This window comes from Protomyctophum bolini, assembly GCF_963924005.1.
Source record: "Protomyctophum bolini genome assembly, chromosome: 11".
Classification (NCBI taxonomy): domain Eukaryota; kingdom Metazoa; phylum Chordata; class Actinopteri; order Myctophiformes; family Myctophidae; genus Protomyctophum; species Protomyctophum bolini.
In genome coordinates this window covers 15,181,477-15,200,300 of record NC_137872.1, presented here as the reverse complement: position 1 = coordinate 15,200,300, position 18,824 = coordinate 15,181,477, and the positions used below count along the sequence as shown (strand labels likewise).

General features: G+C 41.8%; 2 protein-coding genes across 2 annotated transcripts; both read left to right on the top strand.

Annotated features, from left to right (window-relative positions):
- Positions 1-315: 315 nt before the first annotated feature.
- alkbh7 (alkB homolog 7) lies at positions 316-4,414 on the top strand. The gene is made up of 4 exons (XM_080775904.1): positions 316-688; positions 1,918-2,091; positions 3,035-3,159; positions 4,033-4,414. The coding sequence occupies exons 1-4, from the start codon at positions 419-421 to the stop codon at positions 4,151-4,153; spliced, it is 690 nt and encodes a 229-aa protein (XP_080632030.1). The 5' UTR covers positions 316-418; the 3' UTR covers positions 4,154-4,414.
- Positions 4,415-6,045: 1,631 nt separating this feature from the next.
- LOC308323819 (GDP-L-fucose synthase-like) lies at positions 6,046-10,809 on the top strand. The gene is made up of 10 exons (XM_080775669.1): positions 6,046-6,176; positions 6,690-6,804; positions 6,941-7,069; positions 8,569-8,642; positions 8,800-8,933; positions 9,178-9,242; positions 9,692-9,758; positions 10,044-10,123; positions 10,303-10,402; positions 10,707-10,809. The coding sequence occupies exons 1-10, from the start codon at positions 6,049-6,051 to the stop codon at positions 10,760-10,762; spliced, it is 948 nt and encodes a 315-aa protein (XP_080631795.1). The 5' UTR covers positions 6,046-6,048; the 3' UTR covers positions 10,763-10,809.
- Positions 10,810-18,824: the final 8,015 nt, after the last annotated feature.

The window sequence follows — 18,824 nt, the reverse complement described above, 5'->3', positions numbered from 1 at the left end:
GCTCTCTCTCAGCTTCATCGCGCCCCCCAGTGGAGAAAGTAAACAACAACACGTTGATGAGGCAAGCTCACATTCACAACAGCATCTAGGCTAGGGAAAGTCACGATTTCATTATCATGATTCATGACGCCTTATGAAGCGGGGACTGGGAGTCGATGCTTATGTATATAGCTTACTTATTATTATGGGAAAGATGAGAACGGAAAGCTTGAAGCAGCTTCTATATACCTGTAACCTGGCTGTATGCTACTATATGAGCAGCTTTTCACAGTCTCAGATAACTACATCCCCCACAATGCTTTGCGTAATCTAACATGGCGTTGCCCATCGCAGTCTGACCCGACTTGAATGTAAACACAAACACCAAAATCCTACTACTAGGCTATTACAGCGAATCACACCGATACAAAACGACAGAATGAAACTATTGCTAAAAGCTGTAAGACGATTTCAAGTACCTGCTCCGTGTACGTCCTGGTGTTGTTTCGGCTCCCCTGCGAACAGCGGTCTTCTCCATGTCCGAGATGAGGAGCTGGTGGTCGGTTCGACTCGGGAGATGGTCCAGAGGTTCAGAACGCACGTGGAGGTGAGGCCGAACTTCATCAGCGAGGAGGAGGAAACGGCTCTTATGCAAGAATTGGAACTGGGCCTGAAGAAGAAACGATACGAATTTGACCACTGGGATGGTGTAAGTGACTCACATCAAATCATGAATAACAACAGTTCAAGGTCGAGACGTTTGGGGGTTCGTGGCACAAGTACAATAGAGAGGCCTACGGAGTGCTTGTGCAATGTATTAGTCCAATACCGTTTGTTTGTGGACGAACGCCAGTTCCCCCCTCGTTTACTTCCTGTTTACTTTGAACGTAATTCCGAATTTCCGACCTTCAACGGATACGCCCACTCACTACCGCCATCTATGATTGATTGATTGATTGAGTGAACATGTTTTTGATTGATTGATTTATTAACAGTTTGCAGAATTACAGTACATTTCAAGTAAAACTCAATTATACAACAACTGTTAACTGTGAGAGGACGACACCATAGCATTACACAGCAATGCATTTACAATAGGGCCCACCATTTTCAATTCATCAAAACAATTAGAGACCTACGAATATACACAACTATATAGTCAAAACAGGAAATCATCATAGGAGGTAAAAAGGGAAAAGAAACATACAGTGAGGGGGAAAAGGGGTGGGTGCGGATTCAGATTTTACAGGGGCCGGTTTCGAATTGCAGCCGTCCGTATGTGCCCTTTGAGGGCGGTTTTGAAGGAGTCAAGGGTTTTGCATGTCTTAATGACATAATTTAGTCCCTAGTTGTTTGTGCCGAATCTGGGTTGCACATGGTTTGTTGAACTTCCTCTGGTGTTGTGGGTGTGGACTTCGTTGACATTAAGGAAGTCTTTATTTAGACATGGGTTATTCACAGTATGTAGAATGTACATTTCAACGAAAGCACAGGTCAATAGAAAAACTGCTACAAGGATAAACCAATCAATTCATATATTCATATATTCATATATATATATAATATTTACAAATATACACTTCTATGCAAAATGGGCTTTAACTTTTTTACAGGGGCCAGTTTCGAATTGCCGCAATGTTTAACAATGTTTTCTGTGGTGTCATATTTTCATAATTCTTTGTTTGGTTTAATTAATTCATTGACTGATGTAAAAGCAATGGTGGGTTTTCACTGTCTGGCATGGCCCATGCCAGACAGTGAAAACCCACCATTGCTTTTGCCGCATGGGTGATCTCACCAGCTTGGGAAAAGATCTTGTGCCCATCACAAGATCGAAGTCTGACTGATCTACAGCTAAATATTGATATTTGTATCTATTTGTTATCCATTAACAATGTGGAATTTACCGCCTAGTATCTTGTGTTCATCACCCTTCAGGCTATTCACGGGTACCGAGAGACGGAGCGTCTGAGATGGGGGTCGGTGTGTGAGGGCGTCTTGAGTCGGCTCAGATCTGTAGCGTTCCCTGAGGGCAGTTCACTGCTGGGCCCAGTACACATATTAGACCTGGACAAGGCTGGCTACATTAAACCACATGTCGACAGCGTCAAGGTGAATTCTCTCCTATGCAGTCATCACTCACTGCATGCATTGCAGACCTGTAACCTGTAACCTCGGGGTGCATGTGTTGGTTAGACTTACCAACAGTCATTAGTCAGACAAACCTGTGCTGCCGATTAAAAATCACCCGTGCTGTGGGTTAAAAATCGCATGCACCTGTTAACCTCAGTCTATTTTGGGAAATCTATTTCTAATCAATGGAGCAAAATGTATGGAAGATACACTATTACGACACAACCCAAACCTCTAACAAAGTGTCAAAAAGAGAAGCAACCAGGTGCTCGATGGAGGTGCAATATAAGTTTAAAAGTAAAATAGACTGGTGCTTCAAAGATCAGTGGGGCTGGAATACTAGATCAGAGCACTCAAAAGTTTAAAAATGAGGAAGGGAAGATAAAAATCAAGGAGCACTCAAAAGTTTAAAAATGAGGAAGGGAAGATAAAAATCAAGGTATTTAGAAAAGTATAAAAAAAGCCAACATGCTTCGACTCACGCAGGAGTCTTCATCAGGGCAGGTACGGTAACAAAATGTAATTTAGCTTTAAGACCCATTTCAGAAATATCCTAGCCAGCTTTCAATAATACTTTTTGTCCTTTGAGAGTCTCCCGTAGTTTTGTTTATCTCGATCATCTTCACCAGTATCCATCACATCACATACATCAACATAAGCAAAGTGTTGCCGTACATAGTTAAAGGTGATCAAAATGGAATAGCCTGAAGCTAAAGGCATATATATATATATATATATATATATATATATATATATATATATCACACACACACACATCCGTTTGTTTGGCATAAAGTAGTTGCAATGAACGTAAGTCGGCGGTAAACAAGCTGAAATAAATTCCAGATTTAAATACGGTACATAAAACAAAACTTCCTCATGTGTTTCGTAATGTCCTGTTCTGATCCTCATCCTCTGTCAGTTTTGTGGCAGTACCATCGCAGGGTTAAGTCTGCTCTCAGACAGTGTCATGCGTTTGGTGAAGGAGGGGGGCACCGACGAATGGTTGGACCTGTTGCTGCTCCGTCGCTCCCTTTACATAATCAGGTTTGTCTAATGTCAAGACTGGTTCAAAAAGTATATTTTTCGTTTTCTGGTGCCACAGTCATACAACCAATAGAGGTCGCAGTCCTGCCCCCTACCAGGGACCAGGAAATGATTCCCTGTTCATTTTCCTCATAGGCATTTCAAAAAGTATTTATTTAAAGACCTTTTAAGCTTCGTACAAAGCCAACTCGAGTTGTGACAAATCATGACAACAACACCATTTTTCGGGCCGAACAAATAATTAGAAAGAAGAAGAAAACGGCAGGTTACAACACTTTTTTTGTTGTTTTTCTTCTTTGATCGGCCCAAAATGTTGTGTTTGTTGTCATGATTTGTCACAACTCGAGTTGGCTTTTTCCGTGGCGTAATAGTCTTTAAATAAATACTTTTTGAAATGTCTATGGGACAAATGAATGAGGAATTCACTTCTGGTCCTAGCGTCGTCATGAAAGGGGGTGGGACTGTGACGCTCTATTGAACAGCTTTTGAAGAGAGCTATCAAGGTTTTTAATAAGAGATAATAAGAGATACTCGTACCATCACTGTAGCTTTAATGTTTTGCTCATTTTAAAAGTCTTTGTTTTGTATACTAATGTTTACATAGAGATAGACGTGGCATGTGGATGTGGCACTAGGTCAGATACCAGTGGTGATAATGAGGTCCATCATAAGCAGACCACTTTTGGAAATATGTCCTTTTGAACAAACCCTGTTTACTTTTAAAACACAACTAAAACAATGATCTGAAATGTTTTATATTCATTCTTCTTATTGGTAGTTATGTAACTTCATTTTCATTCATGAATGTTTTCACATTCATGCTGCTAAAAAGTAGCCTAATCTATTCCCCCTCGTCTGTCCAAAACCATGCAGGGACCAGGCCAGGTATGACTTCACCCACGAGATCCTGAAAGAGGAAGAGTCGTCATTCCGTGGACAGAGGGTCCCTCGCCAGCGCCGTGTCTCCGTCATTTGTCGGAACCTTCCGGTCTGAAGCCAGAGAGCTACAGTGAGAACACATAACTGCCACACAGACTGGAGTCCTAATACAGAAAGGCCACAACTTGAACTGAGGGGATCTGCTCTGGGGAAGTCACATAAAAATGCATTCATACAATGTTGGGAATGTTTTCAAAAATGTTGTTGGCAATTACCAACACAGATTTGATCAAAGCGTGAATGTGATTCATAGTGTTTAGATAAGTTATATTTAAATTATGTTATCACTGTAAAGTCTGTGTAATACACAGAAGTGCTTAAAGCATTTATGATGTTGACTTTCTGATGCACTTTACTAAAATAAAATGTAAGTTGCACAGGAACTGTAAACTTATTTTGCATCAGGTCTAATTTAAAAGCATGCCTAATAAGGTCCGACCTGTCAATGTTAATTCATACTTTCTGTAGGCCTACACAAGGGGAAGGATGGCAGTGCGGGTTTATTAGACCAGTGGTTAACAAAAAAAAGTCAGCATTTGACCCGTGGTTAAATGTGGTAGAATACAAAAGCTATCCCCCCGGCCCCCACCCACAGGTACTTCTGTCCATCAGTTAAAAGTCAGGGTTGAGATGCTGAAGCCTGGCGTGAAGGTTTGCCTGTAAAATGGATACAATTATTGTAATTACTGTGTTACCATGATGTATTGTCTATGTATAGTACAGTACGCCGGTATGCATTTTATTTGTAGTTTATTTAGTAAAGTAATTTACTAAATAACAATTTCAAGAACATGGAGGGGGAAAAAAGCCAAATTCCCAAAACACAACCACAATGGTTCTTGAGCTACTTATTCTTTATTCAATTGCTTTTGTGCATCTGTGTAAACAAAATGCTTGGTTATAAAAGAAAAGAGCATTTTAAATTGCAAAAACTCCCTACCTGGCTGTGACATCAGTACTAGACGGACAGGATAACAGATTTGTGGTACTTATAGTACTATCTACTCTATAAAGTTTAAGCTGTCTGTCTTGTGGGTCATCTTTGGCTTGTCTGCCACCTGGCCCCATGCAGTATATGGACATGCCTGACATCACATCATCATCATAGTGGTCTCAAAGTATAAAAACCTGTCCGTCATTCGTGGCCGATGATGGCCATCATTTGTGTGCAGTACTACCGACCCGTTATCAGCGATTAATTAGAGGCCAGTCTGGAACCTATAAGCAGAATCAGAATCCCTACTGAGAGTTCTGCCTGTGAGAGACCTTGTCACCTTACAGATGCAGGATGATCACTTTGTGTCATGTTACTATACACTATATACAGTATGCTCAGTCTTGCCATGGTAAGAGTTTAGATTAAACTCTTCCGTGACCTCAGCTGTTTGTTTAAGTTAAAGGAGTAGTTCACCCAAAAAAAGAGACTTCAATTACAGACCCCACGAAGCCTAGCTGCAGCCACAAGATGGTAGTATATCCCATTATCCAGGTGGTTGAGATGCTGGATGACCCCACCTTGTAGGTGGGGTCAAAAGCTACACCCAGACCCACAGGAAACCTGTTTCAGTTCATAGTCGGGGTTGAAATGCCACGAAAGCCAGAATTTTCTTTTCTTTGGTGTGTGACTAACTTGCCAGACAGGACTGGCACCCACATGAAAAAAACTGACACAGGTAAGGAGCAGGTGGCTAAAATGGTTAAGACTAATGATTAAATGTACCTGGTTTTAATTGGAACTCATGTTTGATAATTTAGCATTTAAAATGAATACTGTTTGTTTCAGTGCTGTGTTAATTTAGTGTACACGTACAGTGTATTTAATTTTATTTATTTATTTAGTATATATAGTTAGGCCTACTTTGTTTTCAAGGGGGAAAAAACCCCAAATAATGCCACCTCATTGAAAACCAGATACAGTAGATACGGAAGATGGATTTGGAGAACAATTCGATGCGTGTCCTTGTGACTGGAGGGTCTGGGCTGGTGGGGAGCGCCATTAAGCATGTGGTGCAGGAGGAAGGTGAGAGACGGGAGGGAGAAGAGTGGTTCTTCCTCTCTTCCAAAGAGGCCGATCTTGTGTAAGTCATATCATGTCTTTATCAATCATATGTACACTGGCCAGTTTGCTGTTGGGGTGGGAGGGCTGTGAATCTCTCTGAGTTTGATCACTTCTCTAAACTTGTGGGATGCTGCTGATCAATATGGGCGTGATCTCTAAAAGGTGCTGCGGTGCAACTGATAGTGTGGTACGAGGCGTCAAAAAAACAGCTCCCGTAGGATTTTTGTGCTAAAATTGATTTTTTTACAGATCTTGGTTCTATAGAGTCCAAACTATGAGAAAATGATGGGGTTCAAATTTTCCCGACCCCCACCCCGTTTCTGGGGGGGGGGTCATCTATTTGGGACCTCCCAGAACAGTATGCCAGCCAGTTAATGTCCGATTTTCATAATATTAGAATTATTTTGTATGTTTTAAAACATTCTGAGTTGATTTCTTAAACTTTTAAAGTGATCAGAAGAATCTTTTTTTACTTTTGGTAGGGGTGTTTCCTCACCTGGGACCTCCCACTAAGACTATGACATGTTTACAGAGATCCTGTGCAAACAAGGGCTGTGTTTGAGAAGTACCGGCCCACTCATGTCATCCACCTGGCTGCCAAAGTAGGAGGACTGTACCAACACATGAGGGAGAACCTACACTTTTTGGTGAGACAATCTAAATCAGTTTCTCAGTAGCCAACTACTCTATTGTTATCATGTTCAATTTGGTTATAGAGCCACCATAAATATGGGGCCACAACCTATCTACTGAGTTGCTGGTTATGACAGTCTGTCTTCACAGAGAGACAATCTGAAGATAAACGATAACGTGCTACAAACAGCTCATGAAATGGGCGTCACCAAGGTGGTGTCTTGCCTTTCGAGTTGCATCTTCCCTGACAAGACAACCTACCCTATTGATGAGACTATGGTGAGTTTAGGTATATTTTTTGAGGGGCGCTAGACGAGCAAATCGGCTAACCATTCACATGAATTCAGTTCAATGAAAGGGGCAATTAGGTCATAATGTGCCTCAAATATGACGTAAATGTTGTCCCAACACGTCTCGTATTTGCCATTGACAATGAAAGGAGAAATGAGGTCAAATGTGCGCCAAATATGATGTAAACTTGTGGCAACAAACATTAAATGCCTTTGACAATGAAGGGAAAATACAATATGTAGACGAGCAAATTGGCTGCTAACCATTCACATAAATTCAGTTGTTCATGAGATGATGATTGAAAGAGTGTCTCTTGGAAATAGTTCAGGTATAGTGATTGACAGGTGAGCAGGCAAAGCCACTGGCCAGGCTGACCATATAAAGGAATGAAGGCAGAGGACTGTGTTTGGCCACAATGTGGCAGTTTACTTGTGGTATGTGCTTTACATAAAAGAAACATATGATGGAGGGGAAAGGAACTGGTTGGAATAACGTGTTCCTTCCACGCGCTACGTCCAACCAAGGAAACTCCCCCCTGTCAGGTGTAAAGGAGCAACTTGGACACTCAGGCATGCTCTCCCCAGGCTGGCGGAGGGTGTGTAGAGCCCAGGATCACAGTAGATGATTGGCACAGGGGTGAAAAATGGGTTACAAAATCGTGGGATAAAATATATATAAAAAAATAAAAATAAACATATGGAATTCTGTGTCAATAATTAAGAATAATCATCATCTCCAATAAACAAATCATAAATAGCAGTTCAATCTAAATCACTTCAATATTAAACCATCTTCAGATCATGGAATAATTCATATCTAAATAAGTAATCAATCAATGATGTAAGCCTAGGCCTGGGCCGTGGCTCAGCGGTCCAGGCACCGTGGCTGGTAATCCAGTCTGGCAATGTGCCGCGGGTTGGACTCCCGATTCCGACGGCCTTTACTGCATGTCTTCCCCCCATCTCTCTCCCCATTTCCTGTCAGCCTACTGTCTGTGCCTCCATTAAAATAAAGGCGAAAGCCACAAAAAAAACATTACAAAAAATAATATAATAATGTAAACCTAATGTATAGAATGAAAGGATCAAGTCTATATACATCAAACAATACAATATATTGTTTGATGTATATATACTGTATATATATATATATACATATATATATATATATCACTCAGGCTTGATTGAGTGTCAGTGACTCTCCATGAACCTTTTATTGACGATGATGTATAATGATAAGAGCGCCCCTCACTTTACACGGGTGTGATCTTTTAAAGAACGAATACATAGAAAGACAAATATATACTACATATACATATACTGATATAGTGTGTGGGTATGTATTGTACAGTATATATTGTGTATATATACACACACACAAGATAGAGGGAAAGTGTAGCCTAGCAATGACAGAGAAACACGATCTGTTCATTATTTGGACAAAGCTTGTCTTTATTGAATACCTGCTCTCCTCCCTAACGCTTGCAGATACACAATGGGCCGCCCCACGACTCCAACTTTGGCTACTCGCATGCTAAAAGAATGATTGATGTCCAGAACAGGTGAGCTGTGCGCACACAAACAGGGTGTGGAGGGGACACACGAGTTAATCATAAATGACATGCATTCATCTTCAAAAACAACAATCCTTCTGTGTGTGTGTGTGTGTGTGTGTGTGTGTGTGTGTGTGTGTGTGTGTGTGTGTGTGTGTGTTCACAGGGCGTACTTTCAGCAGTATGGACATCGATACACAGCAGTCATCCCAACTAACGTGTTTGGACCACACGACAATTTCAACATAGAAAATGGACATGTGCTTACAGCACTCGTGCACAAGATGTACAAGGCCAAAAGTATGTAACACAGGCACGCAAGCACACACTCTTTCTCTCTCTCTCTCTCTCTCTCTCTCTCTCTCACACACACACACACACACACACACACACACACACACACACACACACACCCACACACACACACACACACACACACACACACACACACACACACACACACACACACCAATGTTACTGTAACTGTACACACAAAGACCATGAAAAAGAAAATGACAATGTTTTCCCCCTGTCTTACCCATAGAGGGAGGAACTCCTATGACTGTGTGGGGCTCTGGTACACCTAGAAGACAGTTCATGTTTTCCCTGGTCAGTAGTGCAGCATCAATATTTGCAACAGAAATATTCAAATGCAGCCTAAAGATCCTTTCAGATGGGCAGTGTGTGACGCAGACGTTGTCGCCTGGATCAACGACAGGTCTGCTCTAGCCTTGCGTAGCCGGCCTTCACCTGCCTTTGCAATACATATTGACCCAGGCAGATTAAGTCTGGCCCCTCTCAATTCTGGGAGACTTCATGAGCCAACCACATTTGTCTGGAACCAGGCTATAACCAACCAGGGCTCAGTATTCAAATATGGGGCGGGACATTACGAAAAGTAAATCTAATACTGAGAGGGACGATACTAATATGCCCGCAGTGATATTAGTATTGCTACGCAAGGCTAGGTCTGCTCATGAGGGGCGAGTTAATCGCTTCTCATCTGAAAGGACCGTAACCGGTTAACTCTCATAGCGTGTGTACTGTGTTTTCCTCAGGATCTGGGCCATCTAATGATCTGGGCACTGAGGGAGTATAATGAGGTCGACCCCATCATCCTCTCAGGTAAGTTCAGTCATACTGTAAGCCAAGGGGTCAGTAAAAGTTAAAAGTCAATTTTATTATATAGCGCCAAATCACAAAAGGTTATCTCTTGATGTTTTACATATATGAGCAGGTCACAAAGATTATCTCCTGTACAGACGAGATAATATCTTGTACGGACGAGATATTATCTTGTACGGACGAGATAAAATGTTGAATGCATTGGCCATTCAGGGGTTCCGTAGTATGTCACTGTGCGCAGGTGTTTATATTGTAACCATGCTTTCTTGCCTCTCTGTCACACAGTGGGGGAAGGGGATGAAGTCTCCATCAAAGATGTTGTGGAGATGCTTGCAGAAATACTGGACTTCAAAGGCCCAATACTTGTATCCAAAACTATGACCTTTAATGAAATGCTACTTTAAGTACATTTTGATACCAATACTTTTGCACTTTTACTCAAGTGAATTCTGGACTTTTACTACATTGCAGTATTGATTCTTTTTTACTTACGTAAAATATGTCAGTACTTTTTCCACCACTGCCCTTGACCCCTTCACGCCAGTACGACACAACCATGTCAGATGGCCAAATAAAGAAGACAGCCAGCAATGCCAAGCTGAGACGCTACCTCCCCGACTTCACCTTCACGCCCTTTAAAGAAGGTCAGAATTTGTATTCTGTATTCATTTCAGCTTCAATGTAGGCTTCAGGTGTTTGACGAGTTGTGGCGAGAATGTGTAATGATGAGGTCACAACAAGCTGTTAATGAGATATTAACAACAGTCAAACAGGAGTCTCTGTTTTAAAATGGATTCATGCAACAGCTAGATAAAGATAACAAGACCAAATTATTCAATTTGTGTCAAGGAAATATCTCTGTAGTTTTGGCCCTCCACGCTCGGCCTACAAGCGTACAGAATATTTGCATGCAGCATCTCATAACTTGTTTTTCCAATTCTCTTTCAGCCGTCAAAAAGACCTGTGATTGGTTTGAGGCCAACTATGACATTGCTCGCACATAGAGACCTCACCCAACCACCAAGCATTTTGGTTGAGATGGCAAACACCTATTGTGTTCTGTTCCATTTGATGACTATGTAAATAGATGTTGCTGGGTACCCCATGTTGTACCGTTTACATAATCCAGCAACCCAGTGCTCACACCACTCGGAAGAGTGTGTGCATGCATTTCTGTCTGTGTGGGGTGAAGACATGGAATGGCTTGACTGAGAATGTTAAACACAGTATTAAGGTCCCTACACACCGGACACGATTTCGGATTTTTAGCTGCGTTTTTAATGGTTTTCCGAAAAACGCGCTCAGTGTGCAACCACCTTTTATGTCACTCTCATCAAGAAACTGTTCAAACAAATCTTGTCTAAATACAGTATAAATATAGTATATAAGTACATGATGATGGTAGTATGGTGGTGATGATTATAGCCTAGTGACAGCAATGGTGGCAGAGATGGAAATGTTGGTGGTAATGGTTGTGGTGATGGGGATGATAATATGCTTAGAATGATGATGATGGTATCTGTTATAACAGCAATAATAATAATTATGTAGTGTATAATAGCATATAAGGATATAAATCAATATAATTACATGCTTATTGATAGAGTGGGATTGTTTTTGTTTGTTTGTTGAGTGTCTACTTTCGTTTATTCAGCTATTCCAACTATTTTTGCCAAACATAAGGTCATGTACGACGATAGGCCTATTCCTTTTTTGATCACCTTGAACAGTTTGCTTATGTTGATTACAGTATGTGATGTTATGGCTACTGGAGATGATTAAAAATAAACAAAACTAAATAAATACAGCAAAATGAAAGTGAAACCCACTTTTCCCCTACATTACTTTTATCATCATGAGTGATTCTATTTTGATCACAAGTAATTCATGTCAGTTGTAGTACAGTGTGTTCTTATTATTAAATTATTATTTCTTATATTAGAATATTATTCTAATATGACTAATTATGTACAATCATCATGGTAATATTTCAAGACAATGTGAAAAATCAACCATGGTTCTCCATTTCATAAAAAAGGCCTATTATCAATCCTTTTTCTTCAAGAGCAACAGTGTATTCCTTGAGTCTTACTGTATGATTTCCTGAACTGAGCAAGGTCTTTGAGCACTGTGTACCAATGTATGTTCTGTCACGCACTAGCTTCGGAAACCCAGATGTAGTCAGTGCTTTTAGGGGATTAATCCGATATGATTAATCAGCAATATGATATTCCAAAATCATAATAAAATGACTCGGGAATATTCAATGCTATTTCAGCGCATCACATTAAAACGTCTCGTCTGTCGGACGTGAGTTGTTGAACCGCTTGAATAAATGAAATGTAATAGAAGTCCCTTTGCATAAGCAACATTCAGATATAGGCCTACAGTAAATCATGAATCAAATAAACTGCTCCAACAGAATAGATTGTACTATCAAAAGGAGTGTTTATTAATATCGATTACTGGTTACAATGACATAAAAACCACATAGCAATGAGCGAACACGTCATGAGATTGTTTCCATTTGGCATGAGCCACAAAGAAACAATTAAATGTGTATTGTTTTATTGCGTTAGTCAGGCCGGAATGCGATTTGCTGTTGATATAGCCTGCACAGAAAATGTGTCAGTAATCAAGGGCGAACGCATTATCTGGTCCCGTCTGATCGAACGCAATACACAACTGGAATAGGTTCGCTTTTAAAACACTTTGCATGGATGAAGGTATAAGCAGCACAGAAAGAAAAGGAGGGAGGAGATGAGGAGAAGAGTAAGTTCTGCATTGCCAGGAGAAAGTTCACTTGGTCCAGATGCAGCACGCGAGAATAACTTTACTTTTCCTCTTAAGTTAAAGTAACAAGTCGATCACTGTCTCAGAGTAAAACTCGCATTAAACTGGTATATTAACAAGGACTGCTCTTAAAGGTAGAGTCAGTGATTTCACTTAATTCAAATATCACTTATTTTTTTGTTTTGTTGTGATAATCCTCTCTACTATAGAGTGTGCTGACCATATAAGGAGTTCCTCCCTGTCCCCAGTTAACCCCTGGGGGTCAAAAAAAATTAGGTTTCGTTTTTGTTCTCTATCCTGATTGGATGAAAGCTTGTGTCCCAAGGCAAAAACGAAACCTAAGGGTTTTTGACTGAAATCACTGACACCCCCTTTAAAGTCCTAATCACCGTTAAGACTAGGCGGTTGTCCTCAGGCCGGCTGCCTGTCTGCTGTCCTGTTGGACCACCTGCCTGCGCGTAGGCCAGTCGCTCCGGAGAGCTACTGCGTAAGAGAGCGCATAGGCGGTTGTCCTGTTTGGGCCGACTGCATGCGCTCGGCCAGCTGGGTTGATGCGACCACTCAGCAGAGCTATCGCCGTCAAAGAGCGAGCGTGTCTTAGTTGACACTTCATTATATTGAAAAGGGGTCTCACGCCTTTTATTTGTCTTTCCCAAAACTGGTTTAAACCGGTGCTCAAACTGCTAACTTAAAGAAAGCAGATAACAGTTCATAATTAACAGTTTTACCACACAGGAAACATCCCGTGGTCATTATTCATTCCTATCTCCGTTGACCATCTCGCCTTACTCCTCTGAGTGCTACTGCTAACACAGATGCGCACGTGCGCGTCGCACGTGCGCATCTGTGTTGCATGTGCCATGTGGCGTCAGAGAGTCTTCTTTTGCGGGTCAGTGTTCGGTCACGAAAGTCACCCAACTTGTATTGTATTGTATACTTTATTAGTATACAATCTAAGAAATGTGTCTTAGACAAAGGGCCCGCATAAGTGTGTGTTCCTGGCATATCTCCCCAAGGTCATGTCACATTGCCTCAAAGTCCTGCGTTATCATGGCGAGTTCAGTGGAAACGAACACGGCCCATAGTCTGAAGACACAACAACAGGTGTCAGGGAGGGTGGGGGTTGAGGTGGGGGGGGGGGGGGGGGGGGGGGGCAGAGGATCCTTTTCTTCGCTGTCTCTTCTTGTGGAGATTGTCAATTGGGGGGGGGGAATCCAGATTCATGTTTAGAGCGAGGTATAGCAATATGGCTATTTCACCTCTATGTCCATTATGGCTCTCTGTCCGTCATGGCTCTCGGGCGCTGACCTGTTCCAAGATCGTGTCCATCTTCTGATGCATCTGCAGGGCTGGCCTGTTCCAAGATCGTGTCCATCTTCTGATGCATCTCCCCAAGTGCCCTGCCCAGCTCGGCCATGGCAGGCAGCATAGGGGCTCCGTTCAGCGTTGCCATTTTCCAATTCTTCGGTACACAAGACCAATGCACAGCCCAATCAGCAGAAATCCTGTAACCATAATCCAAATAGATGCCTCTTCTACACTGATAGTCGGGGGAAGATCCATCAGGGTATTGAGCGGGCTCTCCAGAACCCAATTTACATGAAAAAAAAAAATGTTGTCCATCACGTACCAGCACACTAATTCCATGATTAGTTCCATGTTTTGATAGTTTCAGGGGTTTCGAAGAGACAGTGTAGAATAGACGCTCTGAGCAGGGAGTACAGACAGGGAGGGAGAGAGGGGAAAAAAGCGTCCGCCCTCTTCAAGAGGCAAGATAGAAGACAGACACAAGACAGACTTCAGTCTGTCTTGTGGTCACCCAAAATATAGCGTGACAGTTGTCCGGTCTGGGTTTTGTCATAAACCTGCACTCAGCAGTGTTAAAACAGGGGTCAAATTGAGGGCTACACTTTGCCGTTTCTCCTAATTATACTCACTCAGGAGAAACTGGTTTTTGGTGGTATGTCATCCTTTCATTGTTCAGCACAAATTGTGCCTTGTCAATTAACACCCCCCTCCTCACGCTACACAGACGTTAAGGTCACACACTGATGACAGCCGAGGATTACTGTAACTGTATGAGGCCACACCCAAAGAGTAAAAAGTGACCTGTCAGAGAGGCATGTTCCATATCGTATGTTCCTGTGGAATGTGGATCCAATGTAGTTATTGTTTAGTCACACGCTCTTGTTAATACTTTGCATAGGTTCAATATGTATAAAAACCCTGCACAGGCAGATATATCAAAAATACTTAATATTTTACTATTAATATTTTACTCAATAAATGAATAATGGTGAATTTGCTACTTTGAAACATACAATTATGTGTGAGTGAACTTTGATTTGGCGATCAATTTGAAGTTTAAATGTTATTATTAGTGTTGTAGTCGAGACCACCTGGTCTCGTCTCGAGACCGGTCTCGAGACCAAATTTTCGTGGTCTCGGTCTTGTCTCGGTCTCGCGCTTCTCGCCTTTTTTTGTCTTGTGGTCTCGTCTCGGTCTCGCGCCTCATTTGTCTTGGTCTTGTCTCGGTCTCGCGCTTCTCGCCTTTTTTTGTCTTGTGGTCTCGTCTCGGTCTCGCCTCTCATTTGTCTTGGTCTTGTCTCGGTCTCGCGCTTCTCGCCTTTTTTGTCTTGTGGTCTCGTCTCGGTCTCGCGCCTCATTTGTCTTGGTCTTGTCTTGTTCTCGGACTTATTGTCTCGGGTCTCTTCCCCCACCGAGACCACTCGAGACGAGATGCAAACTGTTATTCCTGTCAAACTGACAGTGACGGACAGTGTGACAGGTGAGGTCACAGTTCACAGGTTAATTCAGTGCATGCGCAATGCACATGGTTTATTTTGGGGGAACAACAAATGTACTGGTCAATAAGATGTCGGCTAATTCAGCTGTTATAAGGTTTGGCTTTGTGGAACACAAAAATTACATTTTCAAGGATAATGGGGGGAAAAAGCACAGTGCAAAGTGCAAGTTTTGTGGAAAATCATACTCTGAGACGTCAGGAAGAGGGAAAAATAGTCTTGGTCTTGACTCGGTCTCGCCTCGCGGCAGTCTCGGTCTCGACCCTCCTAGGTCTTGGTCTCTGCCCCCTAGGCTCGCATCGGTCTTGGTCTTGGTCTTGGTCTCGACCCTCCAGGTCTTGGTCTTGGTCTTGGTCTCGGCCCCATAGGCTCGCATCGCTATTGGTCTTGGTCTCGGTCTCGACCCTCCAGGTCTTGGTCTTGGTCTTGGTCTCGGCCCCCTAGGCTAGCAGCGGTCTTGGTCTTGGTCTCGGTCTCGACCCTCCAGGTCTTGGTCTTGGTCTCGGCCCCATAGGCTCGCATCGCTATTGGTCTTGGTCTTGGTCTCGACCCTCCTAGGTCTTGGTCTTGTCTTGGTCTCGCTTTAGGTGGTCTCGACTACAACACTAGTTATTATTACATTAGGTATTGTACCCGTTGTCAGAGTACCTGTCCGTCTGTGTCCCTTTTATGCCCATATGGAGTTCTGTATCAGGCATGCCCAAATATGGAGTCCAGGCCAGTCTATGACGCCGACGCCAGTACTATGACATCATGACATCAGGGTACTAGATGGGGATTGTGATTTTATCAAAAATGTGTTGTACCCCTCAGTCTGTCTTTGTCCTTTTATGGCCATATGTGGAGACCCCTGTACAGTACATACAGTTGCTCTGCCTTTAATGCTCATATACTGTATGTACTGTGTGTGTGTGTGTGTGTGTGTGTGTGTGTGTGTGTGTGCGTGCGTGAGCGCGTGCGTGCGTGCGTGCAATGTGCATATATATATATATATATATAGAGCACCTTTCTAAACAGAAGTGCTGCACAGAGAAGTTACACAGGGAACTCGTTTGCAAGGCGAGACCAACTGCTTCCCCCCATGAGTGAGATGCTGCGGTGCAACTGATGCTAAGACTGTATGAAATGTACAGAGATCCAACCCAAGGGCTGTTACAACAGCTCATGAAATAGGCGTCACCAAGGTGGTGTCTTGCCTTTCGAGTTGCATCTTCCCTGACAAGACAACCTACCCTATTGATGAGACTATGGTGAATACAGTTTATAACTGATAGGCATTAACTAATACAAAGAAAAATATATAGCCTTTTACATGATATTGTATATGCGGAGAGGGAGAGAGAGCCTATAGAAATGACAGACTCCATAGGAGTAGTTATAGCATAATGGTCCTACAGAAGCAATTATCCTGGTTTTGTAGCATTGTTTCTGTACGGCTATATGACAGAGAAACACGATCTGTTAATTATTTGGACAAAGCTTGTCTTGCATGAATACCTGCTCTCCTTCCTAACGCTTGCAGATACACAATGGTCCGCGCCACGACCCCAAATTTGGCTACTCGTATGCTAAAAGAATTATTGATGTCCAGAACAGGTGAGCTGTGCACACAAACAAGGTGTGGGGGGGACACTCGGGTTAATCTGACAACAGCTTGAAAAGCAGCAAATAGTAACCCATACTTTCCTCTTTAGTAGGGAGTTAGAGATATAATAACCCTATTTTCAATCATTTTCAAAACTACACTTAAAGAAAATCACTTCATTTGCATTTATTTTCTAAAATAGGCAATACAAGCTCACGATGTGTAGCATCATCACCTGTTGTGCTTGTAGATCTGCTATTTTCAATGTACAGTAGGCCTACATGTACTCAATGCTAACCCTGCTGTGGAGGGCTTGGAAGGAGCGAACCGACCAGTGGTGGAAAGTAACTAAGTACATTTACTCAAGTACTGTACTTACATACAGTTTTGAGGTATTTACTCTATAGTGGAGAATATCCAATTTTCAGTACTTTTACTTCTACTCCACTACATCTCAGGGGCGAATATTGCACTCTATTACAATTATTTGAAAGATTTATTTACTAGTTACTTTGTAGATTTTGATTATTATTAACATACATTAACCACTTCATCCCTATACATTTCGGCCATTTGAAACTAGCCGATCTACAAGCACACACTGCGCCACAATGTGGTGCTTTGTGAGCTTGTAGAACTGCTATTTTCAAAAGATTTGTATACATTTGAAAACTTGTGAAATTGGACAGTCTGCATAATGAGTACTTTTGATACTTTAAGTACATTTTGATACAAATACTTCTACTCAAGTCAATTATGGTGTCACGGGATTAAAACAAATCCAAATATTTTCCTCTGTTTTTCCCATAGAGGAAGGAACACTGTGAATGTGTGGGGCTCTGGCATGGCTAGAAGACAGTTCACTTATTCCCTGGTACAGTAGTGCAGCATAAATATTTGCATAAATATACATATTATTTACACATTATAAAATATGTATAAATATTAAGTGCAGCCTAACCAGTTAAGTGTGTATGTGTTTTTTCCTCGGGATCTGGGCCATCTAATCATCTGGGCATTGAGGGAGTATGATGAGATCATAGAACCCATCATCCTCTCTGGTAAGTTAAGCACTCTACTCAGTAGATAAAAACCTATTTTGGAAATTATATTTTATTGTGAAGTACGTTGAGTTTGCGCACATGTAAATGAGACTGTCAATGTGTGCATACATGTACTGTATACAACCATGCTTTGTCTCTGGGTCACAGTGGGGGAAGAGGAAGAGCACTCCATCAAATATGTTGTGGAGATGCTTGCAGAATTACTGGACTTCAAAGGCCCAATACTTTACTTTGTTTATTTAGACGGATGCTCTGATGATGCCTTATCACCATGAACTTAGTTAACCACTTTCCTAGCTACTCAAAGATTAAATTCCCATTGACAGTGAATGGATGATGTACGATGATAAGACCCTCACACAGGTGTGATTTTTTTATTGAGTGTCGCTAGCCCCTATATATGTCCAGCTTTGAGGGTGTGTCTAAACACAAACATTGAAGACGAAGGTGAGGACGCAAATTCTCATTGGCTGGAATTAGATGTATGATGATAAGAGCGCCCCTCACTTCACATGGGTGTGATTTTCATTACTTTTGTATGATGATTGGAATTTTGTTGTTAATTTTCATGTCATGATTATGAATTGAATACCCAAGACCTGAATGGAAACAAGACCGCAAGGACAATTTTTTTAGGTGATGTCATTTTGGACCAAGTGTTTGACTGTACTCTGTATTGTTTAAGAATTAACAACCAATTTAGCATAGCAGTGGGTTGTCTTCAATATACAACAAAGAACTACAACGTTCAGTGTTACAATAGGGAGTTCCAATTCGACCATGTTAGGCTAATAGGGGTGAACGGAACCATTAATACTTG